This window comes from Leptonotus elevatus, chromosome 11 (assembly GCF_054856555.1).
Source record: "Leptonotus elevatus isolate MCC_2025b chromosome 11, RoL_Lele_1.0, whole genome shotgun sequence".
Classification (NCBI taxonomy): Eukaryota; Metazoa; Chordata; class Actinopteri; order Syngnathiformes; family Syngnathidae; genus Leptonotus; species Leptonotus elevatus.
This window is the reverse complement of record NC_141249.1, coordinates 16,063,917-16,091,786: the sequence shown is the minus strand read 5'-3', so window position 1 is coordinate 16,091,786 and position 27,870 is coordinate 16,063,917. Positions and strand designations below refer to the sequence as shown.

General features: G+C 39.7%; 1 protein-coding gene across 3 annotated transcripts in view; it reads right to left on the bottom strand.

The window, feature by feature from the left end:
* Window positions 1–1,954: 1,954 nt before the first annotated feature.
* The window catches only part of tle5 (TLE family member 5, transcriptional modulator), a 32,382-nt gene continuing 6,466 nt past the window's right edge, over window positions 1,955–27,870 (bottom strand). For 2 of the 3 annotated variants that reach the window (XM_086089641.1, XM_086089640.1), the window contains 6 exons: window positions 18,291–18,379; window positions 15,630–15,693; window positions 11,874–11,918; window positions 7,356–7,418; window positions 6,903–6,977; window positions 1,955–5,765 (listed from right to left, as the gene is read on the bottom strand). In XM_086089641.1, coding sequence (XP_085945767.1) covers window positions 5,538–5,765; window positions 6,903–6,977; window positions 7,356–7,418; window positions 11,874–11,918; window positions 15,630–15,693; window positions 18,291–18,379 — 564 coding nt within the window. In that variant the 3' untranslated portion in view covers window positions 1,955–5,537. The remainder of the gene's footprint in view (window positions 5,766–6,902; window positions 6,978–7,355; window positions 7,419–11,873; window positions 11,919–15,629; window positions 15,694–18,290; window positions 18,380–27,870) is intronic. The other variant, XM_086089642.1, reaches the window with a different exon arrangement.

The window sequence follows — 27,870 nt, the reverse complement described above, 5'->3', positions numbered from 1 at the left end:
GTGCGCTCTGAATGAGTCAATCATGATTAATCAACACGATTCTCTCGCTCTCTCGGCTTCTCATTGTGCACTAAATCATGCGCATTCGTTTCGTGCTCTTTTCGGTTTAGATCGTGAACAGGTTGATCAGATGTGGTGAAGCAGCAAGTGGTTCGTTACTCAAGGTTGCTTTTGGGCACTCGCGTCGTTCCAAGTCAACAATTGGGTGGTTGTGCTCATGTTAAGTTGAGTAAGTCTGACAGCAGCTGCCATAGTAAAAGAAGTTGTGCAATAATTAAGATATAGTTTAAGATTATATTATCACAATATGATAATAGTTATAGTTAGGCTTTTATTTCCTTTCAAGAAATAAATTGTCAAAATAGGGGATTTTTTTTTTACACAGCAGTCGAGACTCAACTTTTTTTGTTGTTTTTCAAAGATTTTTAGATAAAGTCACATAATATTTTTTTCTAAATAAAAAATTCCAATTCAAAAATTGTAATATGAGATTATTTTTCTTAAGGCAGTTGTTCCAAAAAGTAAAAAAAAAAAAAAAAAAAAAACTGATACATAAAAAAATTTAAAATACAATATTTTGCCAGATAAAAAAACCCTCATATTTCTGAGAAAAAAAGTTGTAATATAGTGAGTCATTTTTTTTAAACAATAGTTAAGATGAATAATTTTTTTCTCAGCGTAGAGAATTCCCCCCCCAAATAAACATTTCTATTTTAAAGATTGTAATATGAGAGAATATTTTTCTTTTTAGAAAAATAGTCAAACAAGTAAAAAAAAGAAAAGAAAATATAAGGCATAAATATAGATACACAAATATATCGAGTTTTGCACATAGAAAGATCATAATAGTCAAAAATTTTCGAAGATAAAGTGGAATTCTTTAAAAAGTGTTTTAAAATGTTTCATTTTCAAGATCAAAAGCGTTATTTTTGTCTCTATTTGGAGTAATTTTTCATAGATCCTCTTATTTATCCAAATAAAAAAGTTGTAATATATCGGGAGACTGTTAATTTTTTTTTTCAAGACAAGTCATAAACTTTTTGAGGACAAAATAAAAAGTGGCATTTTTCGACATAGAAGTTGTATTCTTTGATTAAAATTCAGATATTTTCAGGATAAAATTTCAATTTTTTTATGTATTTTGAGGTGAGTCATATTTTAATCCATAAAGAATAGTATTTTCTCTAAGACATAAAAAAAAAATGTTTTTTAAAGACAAATGTTTTTTTGTAAAAAGGACATGTTAATAAGTATTTTTTCTTCAAGATAGTTTTTTTTTTATAGATAGAATATATATATATATGTAATTTAACAGCAGTAAAGCCCTATAAAGTAAGATTTTAATTTGTTTAATACAGTGACTTTTTTTCTACACTTGTTAAAACGTGAATGCAGTTCTTTAAATGTCCACTCGTTACAACTGTGTTGTAAGGTACGTTGCAAAGGGGTGGAGCAAAACACTGTATCGTGAAAGGGTAAATAAACCCTGCATGAGCGTCACAAGCGGGTGTAAACAGGTCAATCGGCCATGTTGGTGCGGTCACACGTGGCCGAGAAAAGAGCAACCTTCTTCAGTGGCAGACTGTGAATGAGAATGCGTTACCTTTGAGGACGCTTGAGGTGAAACAACATCTCCTCCTAGTGGAAGTACAGGGAACAACAAGCACTTCAGTAATTCATACAGTATGTCATTTCAGATTGAAATAATGTATGCGTTTTGTTACTAACCAAAATAGGAGTAGTACATACATACCTTTTGTGACATGTGACGTGTATGTTTTTGTTCTAGCGACTTTCAACTGACATATTTGCACTTTATGCTCATTGACATCATTGATTTATCAACTTCAAATCAACCATCACATTACATCACAATGACTATAAAATATCTCAAATTGCTTCTATTTGAGGAAATGTGCCGGTCAATGTGAGAGAAAACGCAAGCAAGTCCGGGTTATGATTTGATTGACTTTATTTGTAAGGCACCAGAAGTCCTTCCTTACTGCACAACATTTCATATTTTTTCCACATAAATGTCTGCTGTACTTTTGATAGTTTTTTTGATGTTGTTGTTGTTTAAATGTAGATATGATGTAGGACACAAAACATTTCCACTTTCAGGTTTTACATTATACACAAAATAAGTATTTTAAAAAACAAACAAAGACCTTACAAAGCTTACAATGCTTCACGCTATGAGCTAGAAAGTCGCGGGATGAACAAGAGGGAAAAGGAAAAAGGGGGGCAAAGGTCACCCGCCCCAAACAGTAGGAACCAACCCGAATATACTGTATGTACACATAAAGCTTTCTATGCATGTCCAAGTGTACGCTGAGGTCATCACCTCCGGCTATATGAACTAATACATCAGGGTTTGTCCTATCAGGAGAGCCACACTAAATGTATGAAAAAATATGTTTATTATTATCTATGACCATCATTTGTGGGATAATTTTTTTAACAACAGCTGAGGTTTTGATTTCATTATATGGCAGGCAGTAACGCCACTAAAATATACCGAATATTCAACACATAGAAAAAAACAAGTGCACTGATCACAAAAAAGCTCCCTTAAAAAAATTTATCAAAAAATCAAATTTGCATCCCCTGTGAATCATGCATTGGCGTGTGTGTGCGTGCGTGTGTGTGTGTGGCATCACTACAATGAGCACAGCATGAAAAAGAGGCAGGATGACGCGCTGCATTCACAAGCAGACAAACGGATTATTCTGATAAGCTATAGTTGTACGTATATAAACACACGCTCACAAAAGGGGGAACGTATGCGTGTCTTCTTGCCCTCCTGTGGTTTGGACAGCAAATACACACAAGACCCCCTGCTGTCTAACACACGCGCACAACATACACACAGGTTTAATGAGGCGCTTTCAGTTGCCACCCAGGGGTATTAAGGCCACACTGAAAAGAACAAATCACCTGACCAGAACGATGTCGGAAAGTCGGAAAAACAGTTGGCTGTTTCTGAGAGATGAAAAAAAAATAAAAATAAAATATTTACGTCAGGTTATGCCATACTTTAGGGAGGATAAAAAGTGCTTTTTTCCTTATAGAAAGTTTTATTACTTAAAAATAAAATAAAAAATATTTTATTTTATTTTAAAAGATGTAATATTCGAATAAAGTTATTTTTTGGATAAGATTATTGTAAAAAGTTGAAAAATTAAAAGAAAAAAAGTCTTTCAGAGATGAAAAGTCACATTTTTAAAAGAAAATAAATATAATGGGCACAAACTCACATTTGGCGGGGATCAAAAGTGTTTTTTCCCCCATTAATCATAAGAAAAAAATATGAGCATAAAGTCATATTTTTGGGATAAAGACGACAATAAAAGAGGTGCCAATACAACAGTAAAGATTACAAATCTGAGAGAAAAGTCATAACATTTTGCGAATAGGTATTTTGGGCATTAAAAAAAACAAAACATTATGATATTAAAGATTAAGAAAAAAATAGTTTTTTTTTTTTTACAAAGCTAAAACAAATCAGCAACAAAATTATTTGAGTAATGCGAGGCTGAAGGTTTTTTTTGGGTGGGGAGATGTAATCTTATGAAAATAAAATGCTATTTTTGACAAAAATAAGATGACAATACAATAAGTACAGATCTTTCCAAGAAAAAAAAATATATATATAAAAGAATAAAGCCCTTTTTGTTGTTGTTTTTTGACATTGAATGTCAGATATTTTTTCAAGTCATAATATTACGAGAATTGTCCATTTAAAACAAATTATTATTTTTTTTTTTTAAACAACAAAACATTAAGAGGAAAAGTAATTTTTTGTGATGAAAATGCATACCATATAATAATTATATTGTGTTATGTGACAACAGAGACGTAGGCTATTTCAAGATAATAAATCAGATCTTTTGAAGAAAAAAAGTAAAATTATTAAGACAGTACAGTAAATCTTTTTCGTTTTGTTTTTTAGAGAAAAGTCATAAAACTATGAGAATGCCTGTATGCTTATGAGAAAAAGGATCACATTTTTCTCTCGAAAAAAGTTGGATATTTTTTTGAGAAAAAAGTGATAGTATTATGAGAACAAAATTACAGTATATTATAAACTGCTTCTTTTTTTATTTTTATTTACACAAAAGTATAAGAATTAAGCAATTTTCCAATAATAATTGTACAAAAAAAGTTGCAGTATTATGAAAATGAGAAAAAAATAATAATCTTAACGTTCAATTTAGTTTAAGTTGAAAAAATGATATTCTCATCCTATCCCCAGTGTGACCCTAATACTCCTTCGTACGTTTTAATTTAAGGTCTGGACTCTAGGTGCTATTGTTTTGATTAGCAACCAACTTCAAATAGGCCCACTCTTTCCTCTTTAAAGTCCGTCTGGGTGGACAATAGCGTCTACAAATTGAAACAGTTACACACACAACCCATTTTAACTCTGCGGTCGTTTACATGCTTCTGTAGGTGCTGCTGTTTTGGTTACCAATGGAGTTCAAATGTTCAGACACATGCAATCTTATCAGCAAAAAAAAATGTTTATAGGATACTTAAGAGTAATTTCTGGACTATAAGGCACACCTGACTATAAGCCGCGCTAGCTAAATTTGGTTACACATAAAAGCCGCACCTGACTGTAAGCCGCAGGTGTTTTAATGTTACCACACTACTTTATTTTCCATAATGAGGGCGCAAATTGTATTTGGGCTCACTTGGTTTGTTTTGCTGTGCCTGACACTCTTGCGCTTCCTTTATAGTACGCCTCCTTGTGATCTGATGGATACGCTGCACCTTTGTATTAGCCGCAAGTGAAAAAGTAGCGGCTTATAGTCCAGAAATTACTGTAAGTGTGTTTGATAGGCCAGACAAACAAGTCCTGCGTTTACCATGACCGCTGCGTTCAAGCAAACTGGGGAAAAGTCACATTTCCGACCACAGATAAAACATTAATTAGATTATATGAATGAGATGTATTGATTATAATCAACATTAGCTTTTATCAAAAGTTGTTCTGCACGAAAAGTACGTTTGAACAACTAAGCAAACTGAAATTGACATAGCAATGTAGTAGAATGAAATTTAGAGTCTTGAATGAAGCTAACGTGCATGTTTTAGGAATGGAATCCATACCATTTGTACTCACTTCAAGACATCATTAATCAATTCAAGGATTGATTAAGCCATTAAAATGCCTGCTCATTGTTTATTTACTTTCCAGTGGAATGTCTCAAAAGGAGCAATTTCCTACTTCCCAGCAGCCTTGAACGCAGTCAGTCGTGACAAAAGTGGGTAGAAAGAAGAAAAGAGGCAGGAGGAGAAAAGAAGAAAAGGAAGGAATAAAGAGCATGAAGCGGCATCATTAAAACATTCAATAAAAAAGAGACATGAAAATATGAAGAAAGTCGGCGTCTGGTAAGAAGCTCGGAGGCCATTTTGTCTCCGTGAAGAAGAGCGGAAGTCGGGAGTCTCCACATTGAAACCTCAAGAGAGAGACAGAGGAATAGATAGATAGAGGGGGGCCTGGGCGCGGGGACGGAGGGGGGTTGCACCGCTTAGTCAGACTTGTCGCCGTCCTCCTCACGGTGGCTGTCGGCGGCCTCGCGCGAGGCCTTCTCCTCCTTGGCCAGCTGTGCCTGGGAGGCCAGCAGGGAGGAGAGCGAGAAGAGACCGGAGGAGGTGGTGACGGCGGGAAGGCTGGGCTGGCTCAGGCCCAGCGGCAGTGGGGTCATGGGCAGTGCCAGGCCTTGGAGCTGAGACAGCTGGTGGACCTGGAGCTGCTGCTACACAGAACACATAAGCACGCCACTTAGACTCAGTCAGTACGCCCAGGAACGGGCTCGAACGCCATCTCCCCTGACGCTACGCCGTTAATGGATCATTCAGAATAGTACAAGAAGGAAGGCTTGCGAACCGGGCAGGGCAATAGGGCGGTTTTTATTTTTAATTAATGACTTGCTTAATTAATAACACTAATAATAAATATGATGTACATAATATTTGTAATAATAATATTTTTTTATAAAAATACGATACGGGATTTACAACAAAAAGCAGACTTCCTATCAAAAATATTAGGCAGAAGAAAAACAAACAAACATCTGAACAGAGTGCCAATACATGCTGACTGACAATTTGTGTGTGCATGCAAATCCTCACACGCGTTGCGTTCTTAAATAATGCATCAAAGTGCAGCAGACACCAAAAGCCACAGAAGACTAATGAAGTCGGATTTTTTTTCTTCAGAGAAAATAAATTGAAATAATATATCAAAAATAAATATTAAAATAAATAAAAGAAGCAATAAAATAAATATAGAAATAAATACATTAAATAAATAAATAATATTTTTTAATAATATATAATAATAAAAATAATAGTAATAATTAATAACCTTTTTTTAAAGAAAATGTATGAATACATTCATTGTTCGAAGTAAAAAGCAGGAACACAATACAATTTTTAGATAAAGAAGATATGAGAAAAAATGTGATATTTGCAGTTAGTCTAAATATTATGAGAATATACTTATATTTATAATTTTAGGGAAAAAAGATGGAACGATATAATGGAATGGTATGAATAAAGTTGTATTTTTCAAGACAAAAAGTAGTCTTAATATAACAACCAAGTCATACTGGTTCGAGAAAAATCTCTAACCTTACAACTATATAATCATATGTTGTAAAAAGTTGTAATATTAGACTACCTTAAGAGAACACAGTCACATTTTTGCGGGAAAAAAATTCTTAATAGAAGCCCAATTGTTCAATAGTCAGGAAATTTTGAGCCAAATGGGCATCGCACCCTCAAACATTTAACCAACAATTAACACTTGACATACAAATGACAATAACATGCACTTTCACAGCAATGACCAAGCAATCATTAAGCCCACAGGGCGTGCCGGATCATCGTACCCTTATGATGGAGTTCATCTCTGGGGGGGTGACCTGCTTGGCCCTCTCGATGGCTGCCAGGACCTGCTGCTGGTGCTGCACACGGGGGTGTGAAATGGAGAGACACAATGAAAGAAAAGAGGGGAGGACGGGTTCGATCAATATCGACCTTCCAAACATAGACCCTGACACCTTTCAGCTATTCACGCACGCACGCACGCACACTGTGAAGTAATGGTGATGGTCAACCCCCCCTGGTGGCCACATAGATAAGAACACGTCTTATCTGAAGCACAGCTATTTATCATGACACAAACATGTACGGTAGGTGGAGGTGGGAAACTGGGAACACCGAGGGAAGGGGTCAGTGCGGTGTAGCAGTAACGAAGTGGGAATGAGAGTGATCTCACTCCCGGATGTGAAAGGTCTCGGCTTGAGGGTCATCTGTGTGTGCGTGCGTGTTTTTCTGTGTACCTCCTGAGACAGGTATGGGAGGACTTGTGCGCAGATCCCGTTTAATCTCTTCACAATCTCAGCCTGTGGAGGAAAGGGGGAGATGTTATCGTTAAAAGACAACCACTCTACTATATTATACAGGAAGGAAACACCAAGAATTGTGTTTTCGAGCAGATTTTACAGAGCAAATGCTCGGAACTCTGGTGACTAACACGACAGCTGCGGTCACACTTATACCCAAAACAGGAGCCATCAGGTGATCACGATTGTATACTGTTTACTTGGAACAAAGAGTTGCAAAATATCCTTGAGTAATGAGCCACATGTTGCTTCACCGAAATTTTTTTATCGGATCACATTTGTTTCTACTTTCTGTTTTTCTTCCCATTCCTGTTGACTTGAGAGCCTCAGCTTGACCAAGTCTTTGTGAAATGTAATTTGGATCTTCTGTAGACTCGTAGTCGTGCATGAGGAACGTGTTGGAGTAGACAGTAGACTGCTATGCTAGCTTCTCACGCTAGCTGCTTGCAACAAGGAAAGTTGTATTTCCCTGAGATTTGGAATTAAAAAACTAATTTTTTCCCAAGATAAAACATTTTCAAAATAGAAAGTTCTATATTTTTCAAGATAAAAAGTATTTTTTTTCCAAGAAGTCTGTTTCCCCAAAAAGTTTAATTATTTTTAAGATAAGCCAGATTTATTTTTGTCAAAAATGTTATATTGCATGCCTGGTGTGGAAAAGCGGCTCAGAGAATGGATGAATATTTCAAGATTGTATAAAAAATAAAAAATAAAAGATAAATAGTTGTAGTTTTTCCCAAAAATAAAAAGTTGTATTTTTCTAGATAAAATCATATATTTCAGAATATTGTCATAATTGTCTTTTTCAGGACAAAAAAATATATATTGTTTTCAGATAATTCTTATTTTTTCAATTTTTTTTTTCAAGATAGATTTTTTTCTCCAGATAAAGAGATCAGATTAAAAAAAATCTTCAAGATGAAAGACCACATTTTCAAGATTTAAATTGATAAAGTCATATTTTCAAGATAATGGGTCTATAGTTTTAGAAAGAAAAGTCATATTTCTTTCATGGTAAAATGGTGGACAGTCAATCACAGGATCACATATAATTTACTTATAAAAAAGCATTCACACTCACGCCTATGGACAATGTGGAGTCTTTAATGAGCCTAACCTGCATGTTTTTGGAAAATTAAGTACCTGGAGAAAACACACGTGGAAAACTGAGATTTGAACCAGAACCTCATAAATGCGAGATAGACGTGCTAACCACAAGTCCACTGTGCTATCTTGTCCAAAGCCGCATTGTTTTTAACACATTTTTAGCCCATAATGTTGTTGTTGGTCTTTTCATTGGATGTGTTGAAAAGCACGGGGGAAAAAAAACAGAAGCTATTCCAGGATTTAACCTTTAAACCCTCGAGACACGAAAACAACCATTTTGTGATTCCAAGGACATGCTCATTCGTATGACCAACAGCAGGTATGACCTTCTCAAACTCTCCCTCTTGCACACCCACGCACACACGCGCTAATTGTGCACAATCCCTGCTATCGTCCTCACACACGGGTGTATTATCACATTTGGCTGCTAATCACCCAATCCGAGCGAGATATGCAAATGAGCGCTAATGGTGTTAGAGCGTAATCGGTGGCGAGATGAGGCGAGAGTAGCAGTCATTAGGCATGCAGAGCACGACTCCCGCCTCCAATCAGGCGCTCTGCTTGGCTCACACGCACACGCACACACACACATCTTGAAAACGTCTTTGTGGGACTTGCCGCACGCTAACAAATATTCCACTTTTCCTGCCGCTTTTATCTGCGCTCCCTGTCATCTTCCCGAGCTTTGTTCTCCCGTCCCTCCCTTTCTCTGCTCGTTGTTCTCTGGCAGACTTCAAGTGTTGTTTCGGCGCCTCGTCTCGCTGACAGCGAGAATATCGTGTGAGTCGGGAAAAAAGAAAAGTGGACGTCGAATGCTGAACGGACACGTCGCTTCAAGGATTGTTAATTCCGCTCGGAGACTCCTTTGCTGCTTTTTTTATGCCAATTTAAACAAGCCCCGACTGTAAAAATGTCGGCAGCTGTTCACAAGGGGGATAAAAAATGAACACATGTTCAAGTATATTCACGTTAACTACAACACGCACTTGCAACGACTGATGGTGCAGCTCAAAAAATTTGAATATGGTGGAAAACTGAATTGATTTCAGTTGTTATATATATATATATATGGCTATGCACGGCCTGTTTCGTTCTATAATCCAGCCAAACGCACAATTTGTTAGCCTATTAGCATAATTGCTATAAATCATTTAAAAAAGGTTTTCGGAAAAACAAGACAAAACACACACAAAAAAACCCAAGAGAAATCCTGTTAACCATGACAGGGGTGACTGAGAATATACACACAAAGAAAAAACATATTTTCAATAAGCGTATTGGTATTATTTTTATTCATACTGTGACTTGAAGTCAATTATGCTATTGGGCAAACAATTTACATTGTCAAGGCTTCTGTAATATTTTGTGTGCTAATTTCAAAATTTTCAGGCCTGAGCCAAGATTGGAACACCGAATCTTAGAACTGTGACATGCTACCCACATGTAGGGATGTAACGATATCCAAACCTCACAATATGATCATTGTAACGATATTGTGGGGAGGTTGGCGATATAATAAAGCTCACAATGCGGTGTAAAAAGTCAACATATAAATAAATAAACATTGTTTTAAAAAGGTCATATTGGGGGTGGGGAAAAGTGTATTTGTGCATAACAGCAGTGACTGAGAAATAGGCTTGGCCATGATGTCATTGGCTCAGTGGCGCAATCATGGCTCATGTAGTTCACAATTTTGTGTTCGGAAGAGGGCCAAAAGCAATATAAAATAGATAGAAAAATATTTGCCAGTATGACTGATTTATAGGAGTGATAATCGCCGCAGTGGCCAAAACATTCCTAATTAAAATTTAACTGCACTAATAAACTAGCCATCAGAGGGTGCTAGAGCTGCACAAATAGTATACAACCTCGTTTCTTTAACAGATGTGCTGCTTTAATATCGTGACACGACGACGACGATGATTTTATAGCAATTTTATTGTGATATCATGATATCGCCTTTGTCGTTACATTCCTACCCACGTGCATTGTGCAAACCGAGAACTGAATATTTCCATTTCTATTGTTTCATAAAAGCGGCTGTTTTGAAATATGGAAGGTTTGTGATGGCCGTTGAAGGTCCCATTGCATGTGCTTTTCATGGCACAAATCAGATTTCCAAGTAGATCTTCTAGAAATGGGACGGTACAGTAAAAGCACTTCCAGCTCAACCTTTTGACTTGGCCTTGTGACGAGCGGAAAAAGAAAGAAGAGGCGTGAAAGGAAGACGAGAGCGTACGGCCAGAAAGGAGAGAATCCTTTCTTGAATGGAGGACGGTGAAGAGGGAACGAACGAGAGGAAATCGAGTCAGAGGTGGCGATGGGGGGCGGAGTGTTGGCGCACAATGGGCCTCGACATGAACGCTCCTCCATGCTCGTTTCCACACATCCCCTTCCATTTCAACTCTCTAATGGAACTAGCGCCTCTCTGCATCCACTCACACAAAGAAATCACACACACACACGCATACACTGACGCACCGATATCTCTATATATATGGATATACTCATATGCACATACACGACATAGCCAAAAATAAATGTATGCAGCAGCACAAGCACATGCTGATTCCCCCCTCCTCCCTCCATTGTGATTTAATATGCAATTATTTCCTTATGTAAATTATACATATCGTCGTCCTGAAAAAAATACTTATGTACATTTGTGTTTTTTTGTTTTTTTTCATTTTGGGGGTGAAAGTGAAAGCAGACATACCAAAAACGTAAAAAATAAAATAAAATAAATGGACATAAGTGTTTTTCACAGGGCGGCGACGATATATAAAAATAATGCCTGACAGCTCTGTACATCCGACCTGGATGCATACATGTGAAAGGGTTTAAATCAGGTTTGTGGCATGTGTCCATAAGTCAAAGCCTACATGGTTCTCCTCGTGCCTGCCAGTACGTGTCGTCAATCACAATACCGTGTGTATGTGCGTGTGTGTTTTGAGAGAGTGGATGAGGTCCATGATCGCTCTTCTCCCTCCTGCAGCCAAAGCATAAATTACTCCCGCAGATTCAGCCAAAACAGCTGATGTATCAGCTCAGCACCTCAAACCTCTGTTCCCTGTCACAAAGATTTTCTTACCCTTTCACTTCTGGAAAGCTTGTACAATATAGAAACATTTGGCGGGGAAAATATGCCCAAAAAAAAAAATCACTTGTATGATGAAATATTTTTTGGGCAGAAATCTAAACAGTGTTAAAAATAAGTGTACAATGTTAGTGGTTGGGTACAAATGAGGGAGGTAGTCACGCCTCTGTTAGCGGTTACTCTGATCTATCTGTCTGCAAAAGCAACATTGCATACGAACCAAGACGACGTTAGCAGAAGCAATGGCTCACCTGTTTGTGCATCTCAATGTTGAGCCCGTAGGACATCTCATAGTACTAGATGGAAATAAGAAGAGACAGACAGACACTTCTGTTAGCGTAGCGTCAAACGCATTTTGAAATGCGGTGGTACCGTGACTTATGAGGTTAATTCATTCCATGAGCACACGTAACTCAGAAAGGACATTGATCTGTTCCAGCCCTGTAAAAAAACACTAGCAACATTTTTTGTATGTGTTTTATTGAGAAAAATAGCAATCCATAGTATTGCAAGAGTGAAAAAATAAAATAAAGCACAATTAAATACAATGTAAAAATTTGATAGTTTCAGCTTATATTTATGTTTCAAGCCTATGGACATTGTGCTGCTCCCCCCCAAAGAATGAAAAATAAAAAAAATCGGCCAGGAGGTGGTTCAGTCTTAAATTAGGTCATTTGGTCCGCCGTATATGTGAGGAGGCAAAACAAAAAAAAAATTCTTGACGGCGCGATGCAAAAACATCCATTTTGAGACGTCATTTAAACTAACGTCCGCGTCATTATCATTTAAGCAGCCAACATTCTGGCAACAATTTGGTAAAATGAGCGGATGCAAGCAGCAAACAGGAAGTGAACAAGAAAAGGAGCGACAATAGACAATGCGCTTGTGTTTTGTTTGTGTGCGTGTATGTGTGTGTTGAGTGTTAATGAGAGGGCCACCCTCTAGGCGTAAACCCAGTTAATCACTCACTCAGTCTGCAGGAGGGACCGGCTCCGAGACTCCAAAACAAATACACATACACACACTCAGTTGTACTGTTCAATCTTACACACATACACATCTCACGCACCCACATTTTGTCTGTGCTTTTCAGTGTAGCACACGAGCACATGTGGAAGCTCCCTAAAGTAATTACAGCGCTTGGGAAATGGAGGTGCTGCCGACTGGGGGAGCGGGGGCAACCTGATATGCTATTAGAGAAGGTTGTGTGTGTGCGTGTGTGTGTGTGTGTGTGTGCGCGTGGATACAAGGCCAGGCTTGCTAGCAGAAGTGATTGAAAAGGAGGCTGTAAGGATTATTTTGTACATTTCCGCTGAATACAATGTAGAGTAGACAAAACATGTTCCTTTAGGTGATAAGGCACTAACCTCAAATTTTAGGGGCGCAAGGAGAACATTTAGAAAAAAAACTTGGAATAAATAAACTATTGTTGGATAAATGCCAGTTTTGTGATAAAAAGAGGATTTACTCAGGCAAATACATTGTTTTAAGAGCATATTAGCAGTTGGTGAGTGATTGCAGTGCAAATTGCATATTGGATCATGTTTAATTCGGGCAAACACGTGATATTAAAAAGTCACATTGGCTTTAGGCAAAACAAAAACAAAAAAAGAAACATGACCTTTTGCTAAATAACACGTGTTTACATAATTTTGCGTTTGACTTCCTATGTGTGTGTACAGCTCAGTGAGTGCAGACATAAGGAAAGCCTCAAAGTGTGTGTGTGTGTGTGTGTGTGTGTGTGTGTCATGATGGAGGGAGCGATGTGGCGGCATAGATTAGATGAGATTAAAGCCAGTCAGAGGATCAATTAGAGGCAAAACATCACAGGGCTACATTGCCAGCAACAATGAGATTAGCTTGAGGTGGGGCGTGTGTGTGTGCGCGTGAACATGTATGTGTGGAGACAAAAAGGACGGAGGGGGTTGTTTAGGGAGCACAGAGGAGACAAAGGGCTGCCAGCATTTATAGGATTATCTCGTGCTCCATTTCAACCGAGGTCTTGTTTTTTGGGGGATTGGGCGATTAGCTCGTTGGATGAACTGATTATTAGACTGGCGAAACACACGCTCAAGCTGGACAAACACTGCGCCATTTTTGTCGGCAAGAAATTTGACAGAGACATTCACGGTGGGACGCATTTTCTATATTAGGATATGTTATTGCTTGTTATATTGGTGGTTGATGGATGTTGTATATTTATGGCTTAGAGGTGTTATGCTAACTGTGAGTTGACTACCGCGTTAGCCTATTTTAGTGGCAGATTATGACGTGTTCTCCGACCTGAGCCGAGGATCCCTTGTACTTTCTAACTAACTCATTGACTGTCATAGATGTTGATATTTGTCGACTGAAATCCAACTGATTTCCTGCCAACAACAAATATATTCATCAATTAAATTGTTAACGAGTCTGCGTCGAAGAGGGTCTCGCCCAGTTTATCTGTGAAATTCAGGTTTGTAAACAGAGGTGGCAAATCCAGGTCCAGAAAGTAAAAACCCTGCCACAGTTTGGCTTTAGCCCCAGGTCTTAGCTAGCTAGGGAGCTAGCTAGCTAAGTTAGCTCCCTAGCTAGCTAAGCCCCAGGCCTTAGCTAGCTAGCTCCCGCGGTGATCGTTTACCTGCTAGGGAGCTAGCTAGCTAGCACCAGGGGCTAAAGCCAAACTCTGGCAAGGAATTTACATTATGGACCTGGATTTGCCACCTCTGTTTGTAAATCACTGTAATACTAATGACCAAACGATCTCTGTAAATGGTGGCGTTATATCGATTTGAATTTGAGCTCAGCACAGTTTTTGAATAGAAGAAAAAAGTGTAGATGTAGAGTATAAAACTGAGCATTTGTAATGGTAGGCCGTAGAAAGGATGTGCCGTGTGGTAATAAAATATGCCAGAAAAAGACCCTTCTCTGTTGTGTTTTTATTGTTTTATAAGTTTGAGATGTCAGAAGCAAAAACTATTAGTGTTAAGTCTATGTTCTTTTAAAAAAAAAATCCACTTTTTGTCAGAAAATTGCGTTTTTTGTGGAACAAACCCATGTTTTATTTGCTGATTACTAAAAAAAACTAAAAAGGTAGACAAACTTTTAAGTAAAAGAAGAGATTCTACCCTATCTTTTGGCACGTTCAAAAACAACAGTCTGTGGGCCTTGAAGTCAAAATACTCTATGGCTGGCAATGCAGTATGCGGAGAACTGCTTTGTAAGCAGCGAATGAGTTTAATAAATAAAATCTAAGAAAAAAAGACAAATCAGGTCATTGTATTGAACAAATGTGTGTTCATTACATTTTCCCCCAATCAACCACAAATCATCATCGTTTGAGAAAGCAGTTACCCTTAATTTGCAAGACAATGCACACAAATACATTGACAATTTACTCTCTTCGATAAACCTAACATGCATGTTTTTGAAATGTGGGAGGAAGCCTGGAGAGATCCCACACGAGCGCGAGCTATCTGCTGACTGTGAGGCAGATGTGCTAACCACCGTTTTATTTATGCCAAGCGCAAATCTAATCGCTTCTTCTCTGCTCATGCTTACATACTAACTATTAATCCTGGCACATGTTATGCGCTTGGCAGCATGGGTAATAACTGAACATTGTAATGCTTTTATTGGGTGTCCTATCATCGTCTATTTTTATTGATCATCAATCACGCACACAATATCTTGGCAAGAGGCTTTTTGAGTTATGTTTGTTGGGGTTAATTCATGTATTCTGTGCCCTAGATTATTTGTTTATGTACAGTATATGTCCATGTTATGGCTAGACATGACAATATTTTTGTTTTTCACATATGAAGGAGAATTATTGTAGATTTACCTTATTTTAGTTTAACGTGGGTATTAAATCATGGGCAGCAAGTTCATGACCCATGTAACTTTGTCAATAAAGTTTGGTCAAATTTATACAAAACATGAGCCACCTCATTACTACAAACGAAAAATAACCTTGAATAACAAACACATGCTGCGTCTTGAGAAAAAAAAGGGTCGCCTTTACTCACCATGATGTAATGACGCTGCATCTCCGACTTCTCACTGGCCAGCTTGTCACATTCGAGCTTCAGGCTGCGGAGGAAACAAGTCGAGCAGAGTCAGCAACGGTCACTTCATCCATCGTCACTGTCATCTTCATCAGCACCTCCCCCTTGTCGGCCATCTTGACCATCATTACTGTTCTCATCCTGACCTTCCCGAGAAATCACAAGCAGAATCCAGCGGGAAAACGGCCGTGCTAAAATGTCTACTTCTAAACCAGAAAGCAGGCAAGTCTAAATATAGCACAGGCCATTAGCTGTAATCACGTCAGCGCCGATGACACGCGGGGCGACGGGACAAAAAGGAGGACACGTCAACAAGTCAGCCAGATGGTAAAATGAACACGACAGGGGGAAAGAAAAATCACCCGCGTGCGTTTGATTGAAGGAGCCGGTGCCGGCACGCCGGTCTGACAAGGTGTGATCCCATGCGAGGATGGATAAGACTGGGATGTTGTGAAGATATGCACAGACACATGGCAGATAGATCTAAAACCTGCTTGATGCTCTGTGTACATTGATGCTGTCTGCGGCAATGAAAGCAGCGTGACAGATAACACGGGCTGTGTCACAAAGCCACACGAAGCTAATGCTGTCACATTTCTCATGTGCACTCGATCACTTGTCAACATTTTTTTTTGGGGGTCAAAAAACAGGGGTGTAAAAATTTGTGGGTTCATTTTGAGTTAATTTAAAGCACTGGAACCTTTTTTACCTTGGGGCCCAACCTTTCCTGTAAAAAGTGACCCGGGGCCCATTCAGAAATTATGATTTTTGTTGACTTATTATCGTTTGTATTTAATAACTAAATTAAATCTAGTTAAGGTTTATAAAACCATTATCAAATAATATGATACAATGTGGTCATCAATGACATTTATTTTTGTGTAAACACTGACACCCAATAAGATGCCCAACAAGTCGGAATCAACTTCTTAGAGAGAGAAAAAAAAGCAGCCTAACATCTTTACCAGAATGCACAAAGCGCCTCTCAACATTCAACAAGGAAACGGTGAGTAATTCTGCGATTTTAATTTTACTATTTCGACACCAGTTTCAAAGTTAGTGTTAGTTACTTCATATTCATATCATTTCCTGATAATGTTTACCCCACAGTCAACCATAAAATTCCCCTATTCGTGAATTTTTTGTGGAACATCAAGTATGGATGAGCGAGTACCGATACCAGGTATCGTTCTCGGTATTCTAGAGTTGTGGCGAACGTCAATGTCATGTTCCGGCTGAGAAACATCACACCCACTTCCTGCTTTCCATGTGTATATTTGTGGGCTTTGTGGTGCGTTGTCATGACAACAAGCCTCCCCCCCAACCCCCTTTCCGCTGCCAATCTACCTGGCATTGGCTGTGCGCCTCCTGCGATTGCAGCTCATCAGCCGGCGGGCATGCACTGCTGCTCTCCAAAGACACTTTGATGGAGTTTTATTGCTGATTCTTCCGCCTCTAAATCGCTCGCGCTGTCATCTTTATTTTGATTGATGTATTCCCTGATCTATTTATGCATGGGACTGAGGGAAAGGGGAATTAGGAGGAGGAGGCGGAGAAAGAAGACGGCGACAATACAATGGCTGCTACTATACCCAGGGGAACGCCTGTTGTAACATTTGCCTTTTAAAAGCTTCCACAACATACAGCATATCACTACAAAGCTTCCACTGTGACTCCCTTGTTTTAAAACCCTCTCCAAAGTCAACAGGCACCAAAAAAAAAAAACAGTTTTCTTTCAACTGTGCTTTGGCTCTCTGACGGGGGTTAAATTCTGCTGCTCACCATTGAAGGAATGAACAAAAAAAAATAGTCGAAAAAAACATAGCACGATGTTACTGATACGTCGCAAAGCTCTGCAAACCAAACGAAGAAAAAGGATCGTCTTCAAGCTCGAAATATGCCAGGCTTTCATCTCCCTTTCCTCGATGCAAATATACACAAGAACAAACCAGGAAGGACGTCAACCCGCACAAAGAGAAAGCCCGTGTCTCATCTTTCAGAACTGCCATCAAAAACAATCAGTTAAGGTTGCAACAGCCGCTCTGGGGGAGACTTCTTACACCGTAATGGGGAGATTAGTCACCGAAAAGGTAGCATGCCTTCAAAGAAAGGTGAAAGGGAGGAATCAATTATATTGCATCCTCAAATAGTAAATTCCCTTCCTTGGACATAAAATAACAGGTAGTGCCGCTAGGTAACTGCAATTACATGATAGGAAGGTCTCATCGCCGTGCAGCAAGCACAAATATGAATAGGCTTGAAATGTATGCCGTCACATTTGCTAAACATGCTAAACTTTGTGACATCCCTTGATTGCAAACCATTCAGAAAATTGTGGAATAGAACGCCAAATCACAAACATGCAATTGTGATCAGTTAGTTAGACCATAGCGTGCCAAATAATCTTGGATAATGAGCCACATACTGCTTCACTAAGACATTATCACAGGCATTCCATTCCCAATGCAGCACATAAGTAACAATTCTGGAGAGCAATCAATCATCACAATTTCAATGATACCATGCCTTGGAAATAGGCCAGCACTATAGTGGCAGATTAAATTTAGAAGCAGGCCAGGTCATTTGTAGCCGCTTTTAACTCTTGTTTTCATGTCGTCTCACCTGTGGTATTGTGCTTGGAGGAACTGGAACTCGTCCTTGATCCTGTCACAGGAGTCGGACGTTGTGAATTTCAGCTGCTGCGATGAAGCCTGCCAAGGGAGGAAGAACAGCGTGAAAAAGCAGGCGGGAGTGACGGCCCGAGAGGGAAAAAAATAATTAAAAACACAAGCGAGAGATAGAGCGCTTTTTCAATTGAAGGTTTCAGGCCAGTGATCAGCAAAAGAAAGCGCGAGCCAATGTGGCCCACATCCAATTACACGTTTAAGCACAGAATTGTGACGCACACACAGACCAGGCAACGATAAATAGAGAAAAATGCTGCCAAAAACGTGAGCAAGGGACTTATTGTGTTTAGAGCTTGTGTTTATTGTGTTGACATTTTCATTTTCTTCTCATCTTCTTTATTATTTTTTTTCCTTCCCTTCACATATTCATATGTATGTTATTTTCTTCTGAAGGTGTTTTCTTTCATTTTCTTTTCATTTCAGTTGCACGTTGAAATAGAGACTAAACTAGACTAAACTAAAAGTACTAAAATTTAGAGGTGTGAATTGCCTAGTACCTGGCGATTCGATTCGTATCACGATTCATAGGTCACGATTCGATACCGATACGAATTTATAAATTGATTATTGCGATTTTTTGAAACTCAAATTTAGAAAATACTAATCAGTAAACTTGTACATGTACACTGTAAGATTTGTATAAAAATGTATTTATTTATCTGAAAATTCAGGCTTATAACTGAGCCGCTGCATTAAACAAACAGGTTGCAGTCTGTTTCATGTTTGAACAGCACTGAAATAAAAATATTAAGGCTTAATGTTCCATTAATATAACATTCTTCCATGCTTAATGTATGAATCCTAACCCTAAGTAAGACGTTTTGTTGAATATTCCCATAAAAAAATTGATGTTTAAAAATCGATTCGGCCGCATATCGAATCGATTCGAGAATTGCGCGCTGTAATATCCGCGATATATTGCCGAATCAATTTTTTCTAACACCCCTACTAAAATGAGAGTTTCCTTATTAAAACACACAAAAATTGGGAGGCTGGAAAAGATGGGAGACATATGATTTGAGAAAGCTGTTGTAAGGTGTTAAACAACCCAAAATCATATTGCAATGTTGTTTAATACAGTGACGGCACATCTAAATGCGCTGTTGACAGGTGATTGGGGGGCAAGCAAGGGAGGTGGAATCACACCCAAATCCGGCACAGCAAGTACAAATACACCCTTAATCACACAGGGGGGCAGCTGTATTAACTATAAATGTTCCCCGAGCGCCACTTTGGATACGAACGCGCACCAGCTAGCCTTCATGTCATGTCCAAAGCAGTTTGTTCAAGCCTCATATAGCAACCAAGAACAATAACTCTTTCACCACGCTTGACTGATGTCGTTTGTTGTCATTGTAAATCTGTCCACATTTTCACCGCAGCCAATTTTGTACATGGCCTGCTTGTGTAAACCCAACAAGGGGCAAAATCTCATTATTCCTCAGTCGTGTGCGTAATGGCTCACGTGGGAGGTGACATTTTCCCACTAAAACTGGCACGCCACTATTAGGACTGACTTGTCTTCTGGCCCCTTAGAAAATAGGGCACCATAGCATTCACAGGAGCGAGAATGACTGCAAGTCACACAAATACGTCCCTGCTTGCCACAACAAGACAAACGTTTAAATACGGTAAATAACTTTACACGGCGGTAGCACAAAAGGCAGGGAGTGCACAAACAGTCTTGCTGTCGTGTTGTTCAATATTTCTGTAAAATTGGGCGATAATGCTGGAAAACATCGAGAGTTGTGGTTTTCTTGTATTTCACTGCGAGACAGAAGATGGGAAATTGTAGTGCAGTATGCAAGCTCTTGACTCATGGCACCTATTTTCATACGTTTTAATAAGAAAAATAGCACTTCATAACATTGTACTTTAGAAAAACATACAGTCATGACAAAATTAAAACAAAGTGTCAAGAATTCATCGATTTTTGCCACATTTCTTGCTACAATTTAATGGCCACTGTGCTGCTCCTTCTCAAGTGCGCACAACGCCCACCAGGAGGCAGTATAATTCAGACAAAGACAAAGAAGTGCTTCATAACTGACTCAATAAGCTGCTGTAATTTGTGCTGTTGTTGCAAAATATTAACAATAATTCGTATGTGTATTGTTATATCATCCGTCTACATGCGTATTCATTAAACCGTTGATGGCATTTTGGATTCTTTGTTACCATTAAGCTAAACAGACTTTAAGGCAAAGCTGTGCACTTGTTTAATTCTCTGTTTTGTTTTGTTTGGCAGTAATAGTCAACAGCGACTTGGAACATCACATTCAAAGATAAATTTGGACAACGAGCTACATGTACACTCATTAATACGCATATCGCCATCTGATCATATACTAAACTTGGAATAGTAGAACACGACAACTGCAACATCAGGCATTTCACTGTCAGAGGATAAGCTGGCATTATATACAGAAATAACAGTTCGCAAACACAGGAAAAAAAAAATCAAGCTGTTGCTTAGAGACGCTGACTGTAAAGCCAAATAAGCTTTTCGAATATCTCTCTGGTCCGTACTGGCGAGGAACAAACTCATCAAACAGCACCGCGGCTATTTGGTGCTGTGCCACGTTGAGCATGTGTCAACACAAGGCACTTAGCTGCAGGCAGCCTCGCACATCACGCTGCGATAACTGCTCCCTGCACCGCTTGGCTTTTGCATACCGCGTGTGTGCGTGTTTGTGATGTGTGCTTGCATACAGGTTGGCCCTGGAGCCCAAGGCTGGAGTTGCTGCCCCAGATCTTGTTTCCTCCTCGTGTAGCACAGTGTGTGCAACCACATTTTTCCATGTGTTTGCAGACAACAGCCTCAGGTAGACTTTCCTGTTGCACGCAAATGTTGGGAGGTCCACCATACGGAGCATACCAAGTTTGAAGGGAATGAGACCATCGGGTAATTTTTTGGAGACATTTCATAACCTTGATCATACACAAGATAATGTGGAGAATTGTCACTGCCATGCTCCACCCACAAACTATATGAAAAGGCTCCCCTGCAATTAGGACCAGATTGCGTTTGAAAGACCCTCAGAAATGGCCAAATTGGCCCCTAAAATGACCGCTTCGAACCAAAATGGCAGGCTTCATGTGACTTTTGTAAATCTACTCATAATCAACATGCCTATAAATGTTCATGTTGCCAACTGAAACGATTGGCCCAGATTTGATCTTGTCCAGTCAACAAACATTGCTGTCAAGTCCACATTTTTACAATTTAGCATTGACGAGTTTTCTAGTATACGTGGTTCAAATGTGTTGAAGGAACTACCAAAAAATTCTTGAAATGGGTGACAATTAAAAACAATTTCTCCCATTGCAGAAGAACTCCGGTAGAACGCTGCCATTTTCAAGTGCTAATAAGATGATGTCACTGCGCATTTACATCGAGACAGAGCCTATGCAGACCAGACACAGCTTGGCTAATTCAACTGAAATGTTTACATGACTTTTTTTTGGGGCTCAGCAAAAGGAATATCCACCCCAATGACCCTGAATGAAATTCCATTCAGATTGAGCCTTTTTATTCCGATAGAGGTGTTTCTATGGAGCATTTTGATTCTGTTTGGTCTTTCGGTTTCATTTGAATCATAATGCAAGGCTCCATGTAAACCCGGCGTTGGATGAATGCAATGTAAATGATAGAACAAACTGTCTTTACAATCATCTGAAATAGACTCAAATTACCCGGGATCCTACTAAGGACCATGATGGATGGATGGATGGATTTTAAAAAGCCGTCAAAAAAGCGATTTGGTTGACCTAAAAAATAACAACAAAAAATGGGTTTTACTATACTATTTAAAAAAAATCAATGAGACTTTAACTTGTAAGATGGCAGCCAAAGGGGTCGATGAATAAACTGGCCATCACCTTGCAGTCATAGAAAACACTGTCTATGTGACACAAAACAAGGTGCTCTTCGGGTGCCCAACAGCAGATGGACGCCCATAATGTGAATGAAAGACTGCCGTAATACAGCGACATGTGCCATCTGCTGTGACCGAAAAGGTGGCTGCATGCGTCGGGTGCCAAAATTGTGTTTGTGCAGGAAAAGAGTGTGTGGCTGGCTGGCATGTATGGTGAGCACCGTGGATGACAACATCCAGCGGTCTTTGTGTGAATGTGTGACAAGGATACATGTGGTGTGTATGTGTGTGTTGTTGTTTTGTTTTGTTTTGTTTGGGGGGGGGGGGGGTCATGTATGTATGAGGCACAAATATTCATTGCTATGAGTCATACAGCCCACACGGCCTCTCCTTCGCATGCTCAATTTGCATAGTGCACGTGGACACGCACGCGCGCGCACACACGCGCACACACACCCAGCACTTTAAATGTAGGACAACCTCTAATTCGATTCTGCCCCGCTCCTTTGAGACGTAATTAAAGCATTAAAAAGCTTTGTGCGCCGGCGAGGCAATTGAGACAGTCTTCAGCGAATAAATGGGATTCGTCGTTTCAGGAAATTACTGCCCCGCCTTCCTTCCCGTACCACCTGAACCCCAGCTCAAGGCAGACACACACACACACAAACACACACACACACACACACACACACACACACCCTCACCTTGCCTCTTCACCCTGCCACATCCGTGTGAAATCTACTGCAAAACGTTGTTTTTACACCACAGAGCGGTTACCAAAGAGAATGGAAGGAGATTAGGGTGCACACACACAAGCAGAGTAGCAGCAGGATACATTGGAAAACATCCTCCTCCGTATAAAATCCTGCCTAAGGGTAGTGATCGTATTTCCTGGAGCACTGCCTGGCTGTTTACATCTTACTTGGTGTGTGTGCGTGCGTGTGCGTGTTTTGCAGGGACGTGGCGTTGGAATTGTAAGCCCTGGCTAATGACTGGATGTTATCTCACTCCCACACTCTTTAAAAGGACTGCAGAAGATCTATGCGGAGTGACTAATAGTTGGCCGCCGTGTTGTGTTTGTGAGCTACATGGCTGTTTCGTTGCGCGCCATGGCAACAGTCCAGTCAAGGACGACTCGACTGAATCCACTCGCGTCCGTCAAAAGACTCCAACTTGAATGTGGAAGATGGAGGCAAACATGCTGTCAGAATATATACAGAGGTCACAAAAACAATACTTATCCAAGAGTATTTGTTTGAGTGATCACAAAGCAGATCAATGTTTAATCTAGTATTAGTCAGACAGCTTTATTTGTGTTTATTCCAACTAAATAGTGAATCTACTTAAACTGGTAACGGTTGTAATGGAAATCCACCAGAACATGTGATCAGGAGGTGGAAAAAAAGGTCTTTAAGAAGAAGGAGCATGTGGTTTATTACCCAGGGTCACCTTGCATGCGCTGTTCCTGGAATTAATCAGGTTTTTTTAATGGTAAATTTTAGTCATGAGTCGGGATGGGCGATCTCTCTCGCCATCGATGTTATCATCAATGTTGCTTTCACAAAGTAGCATATTGTATGCTGACTGAATAAAAGTATGCTTTTACTTTGTTAAAATAAATAACCAGTTGCCTCAGTGCAACACTTGCAACATGACTCGGGGTGGGTGATATGGCCTAACACTTATATCACGATATTTTAAAGAAATCTGCGGTGACGATATTGGTAATAATTACTGAACAATAGATTTGTGATTGTTGCTTTGGAATAATCAAACGTTTATGTGCAGCACAATATTTAAGCCACCTTTTTTCCACATTTGAAATGTAAACAAAGTGCAAATATTGCAACCGTAATAGAAGTAAATGGAAATAAAAACAGGCAAGGTAGTGTTTACCCTGCGAGGTCTAACTGCTGAACGCACATCAAGCACATTCAAAAAAGTCCATTATTTTCTCCTGTGTGGTTGAGCCTTGTGTTGTAGAGGCAAAAAAAAAAAAAAGATAGAGTAGCAGCCAGTCTCTGGCGTCATGCTCTGTACATCACAGGCAAGTTATTGTTGAAAAATGTTTTCCCCTGCGATTGTTTAGGCAGTGGTTATTTGAGCATTATTTTGCCGTGAATGTCTCTGATTGGTCAATAAGTTGAGCGAGAAAATGCCGTGATTGCTTGTAGACATTACTAGCAGGTATGAATAACGCAATTATGCATGTTTACGCCGCTGCGCAACATCAATGCGCACGCCGTCGCGTCAAGAGCGCGTTAGCTTAGCGGCCGGTTACCTCTTGTAAACAAACAGCCTCCGCACGACGAAGGTAGCAGACAGAACTCACACGCTCTGACACTTATTTTTATGCAGCAGCGAGCGACACACGTACGTCCTAATAGACACGACGTATGATGTTACGCATTACAATCATCACGTTAATTTCGCGATCAAATCCGATTGGGTGAAATCCGATTTTTTTAGCGTTCACATTACCTGTTAATTGCAACCTCAGTCTGTCTGCTGTGTGAACATTATGCGTCCCCAAAGTAACCCGCATGCACAAAAGAAGATACAACGTCACTCACAGCGCTGTGTTTGCGGGAGTAAACACGTATGGTCCAGCGTGTCAGGCCAAGGACTTTTAGAAGTCAGTCGTCAGTGCTCATATTTTTACCATATATCTCTCCAGAGGAGGTAGAAATAATATTTTGTGAAAATGAGGCGAGACTGTTTGATCTCCTCATCTCACGGGGACCTCTCTCTTTTTTTTTTTACTACCCTAACGATGACATCACATCATTGCCGCGCATAATAAATGAGTCGCCTGCGTGGCTATAATACTAATATCGCCACAAATGTCAACGTTATGCTTCATGTTTCAAGTAGGATTAAATTCAAGTCAAATATAAACTGTTACTCAAAACAACTTTGCCGATTCGCGTATGTCTCCCGAGCGAGCGAGGTCGCCTCCCGTGCGAGCGAGGTCGTCTCCCGTGTGCCGAGACCATAATGCCCCCGACCGCCGCGGAGCGCATATTGAACTTCGGATACGTATCCGATCTAGGACCACATATGAAAGTGACACAGTTCGGATATGAAAAAAAAATCGAAATTGAGCTGTTCAGACTGACATAACAGTTAGATACAGGTCACATTTGGGCAAAAAAACCCGGATCTGGGTAGTTTTTTTTGGAGACGCTATACTTCATACTATGGGATTTAAGTAAGTTATGTCTTATGGAATTGTACTTAAAATACTTTGTTTGGCCAGGTTGTTAATCATTTACCAGCCAATACAGTCTAATATATATATATATATATATATATATATATATATATATATATATATATATATATATATATATATATATATATATATATATATATATATATATATATATATATATATATATATTTTGTAAAACTGTGGTGTTGAATAAGATGCGGTCCAAAATTTTGGTGCACCAAACTTCTGATGGTGCACTCAACAAAATAAGCACTGTCAGTCATTACACTACAAGAATACCAAGTGCAGGGTGAAAAGGTATTTTTTCTGCCTCTGCTACTACCTCAGAAGTTCACAAAGTGGCGATTTGAAATCACACAAAATCCAAATTGGGCACTTAACTTAGATCATCAGCGTAAATCCATCTACAGAATAGCAGGAGCCTAATCACAACATAGAAATAGCAAAGAACAAAGGACCCGGGTCAACACAGCTGCTTCAAGTATGCCTGTATTTGTGTGAAAATATGTGTGTGTGTCTGTGTGTGTGCGTTGAAGCTGAGGTAAAGGATTGTGTCTTCAGCCGCTCTGGACAGGGGCTTTGGAGCGCAGAGAGAGCCTAATCCTGTTTGGGCCAGGAATTTGATTTTGATTATTATCTCTCACGGACCAAGCCAAGGCTTAGCCCAATTTCCCCCCCCCCCCCCCCTCCTCCTTTCCCACACCCCTCCCCGCACACACCTCCCCTCGCAGCCCGGCAGAGTTGACCTCGTTAAGATGCTTTAAAGAGGATTATTCTACTTTTATCACTTGGAGTGAGGTGCCCTTGCAAACACAGACTTGGCACAGCTCGGCGAAACTATCTTGACCCCGCGTGCAAGGCCAGCCAAGCGTGTGGTAAAAACACACACAAACATGACACTCATGGCATGCTGCCCTGGAGACACGGATGCACAAAAAAATGTGTGCGCATACGCGTACACAAACACACGCACACACACACAGAAGCGACAAGGTGGCTGTAGGGAGGCATTTAATAGCTCAACCTACACACACACATACACACACGCACACGGGAAAAGAGTGCAGAGTTTGCAAAGCCGAGGGAAATGGGCAATTTGTCAAAAGTGAGGGGGTAAAATGGTGAGGCAGGACCGGGCCAACGGTTTGGAGAGAATGTCTGAGATTAAAGCCAGACGCGTGGAGGGGGGGGTGGCGGTGGGGTGGGGGTGGTGTAAGGGTTAAGATTACACCCGTATGGATGATTGATGTCTGCTTGTAAAAAGCAAGGTTATTACTCACAACAACCCGCAGGGGAGGAAAGGCAAGGGGGGAAGAAGATTAGTCTCTAAGTTTGCAGCAAAGTGGTGATAGAGAAGACGATAGATAGATAAATGGAAAGATGGATAAATGGATGGATAGGCAGTTGGATACTTTTTTTTTTTTTTTTTTGCATAAGAAGGCTTCTATCTTGCCACCCCGCGATTGTTGTCACAACACAGCCAGAGTACTTGCCAGAAATTCTTGCAGCTCCTTTAATGTTTCTTTTGGCTTTGACGTACTTGGCAGCCACCCTCAACAAATTTCTGTCAAAGACTGACCCATGACCTTGAAAGTGATTGGTCCGTTTGTTTTGTTTTTTTGTTGTTAAGAGTCACAGGTGAGCCAGAGCCTATCCCGGCGGACTTTTGATGCAACCTGTACTGGTCACCAGGCAATTCAGACAAACAAGAATCCACACAAACATTTTCACCTACGGTGCGGTCAATTTAAAGTCTTCAAGAAAACAACGGCGTGTTTTTGGAACGTGGGTGGGTGAAAAATCCAACCAAGCATGCAGTCAGATAACAAACTAACTTCACACAGGAACCTAAAACACTTATTTCGCAGTTCTCAGAGGCAGACTTGTTAATCACTAATCCAGCATGCCGGCTTATTTAAGCATTAAAGGCTGTAAATGGTGTGCTTTTATCATATTACAAACTCTTCATCCTCTACCTTCATTTAACCAAGAATAATCTCATTAAGATCCAGAAACTCTTTGCAAGGTTGCATTGGCCAAGATCAGCAGGCGTGTTTCAACCAATGTTTCCAATTTTTTGGACAAATACCACGTAGTGCTCAACTCGATGCTAGTAAAAAAACTATTATTCTGGCTCTTTTTAAAATTGTTAAAAGTGAGTTCAATTCACTGCCACTATACAGTAATAATTTACAAAATTATTGCTCCTAAATTGAAGCAAAAAACAAAACAAAAACATCTGAACAACTCATCTTTAAAAACTCCTAAATCTGGTCAATTGTATCTCAAGGCCCCACTTTACTGCAGTAAACTCTATAAAAGTGCTGTCTTTCCAGTTGAGTTCTAGCAAGAAAGGGGAGAGATTGTACAAAGCAAATGCATGAGCTGCAGTATACAAGATC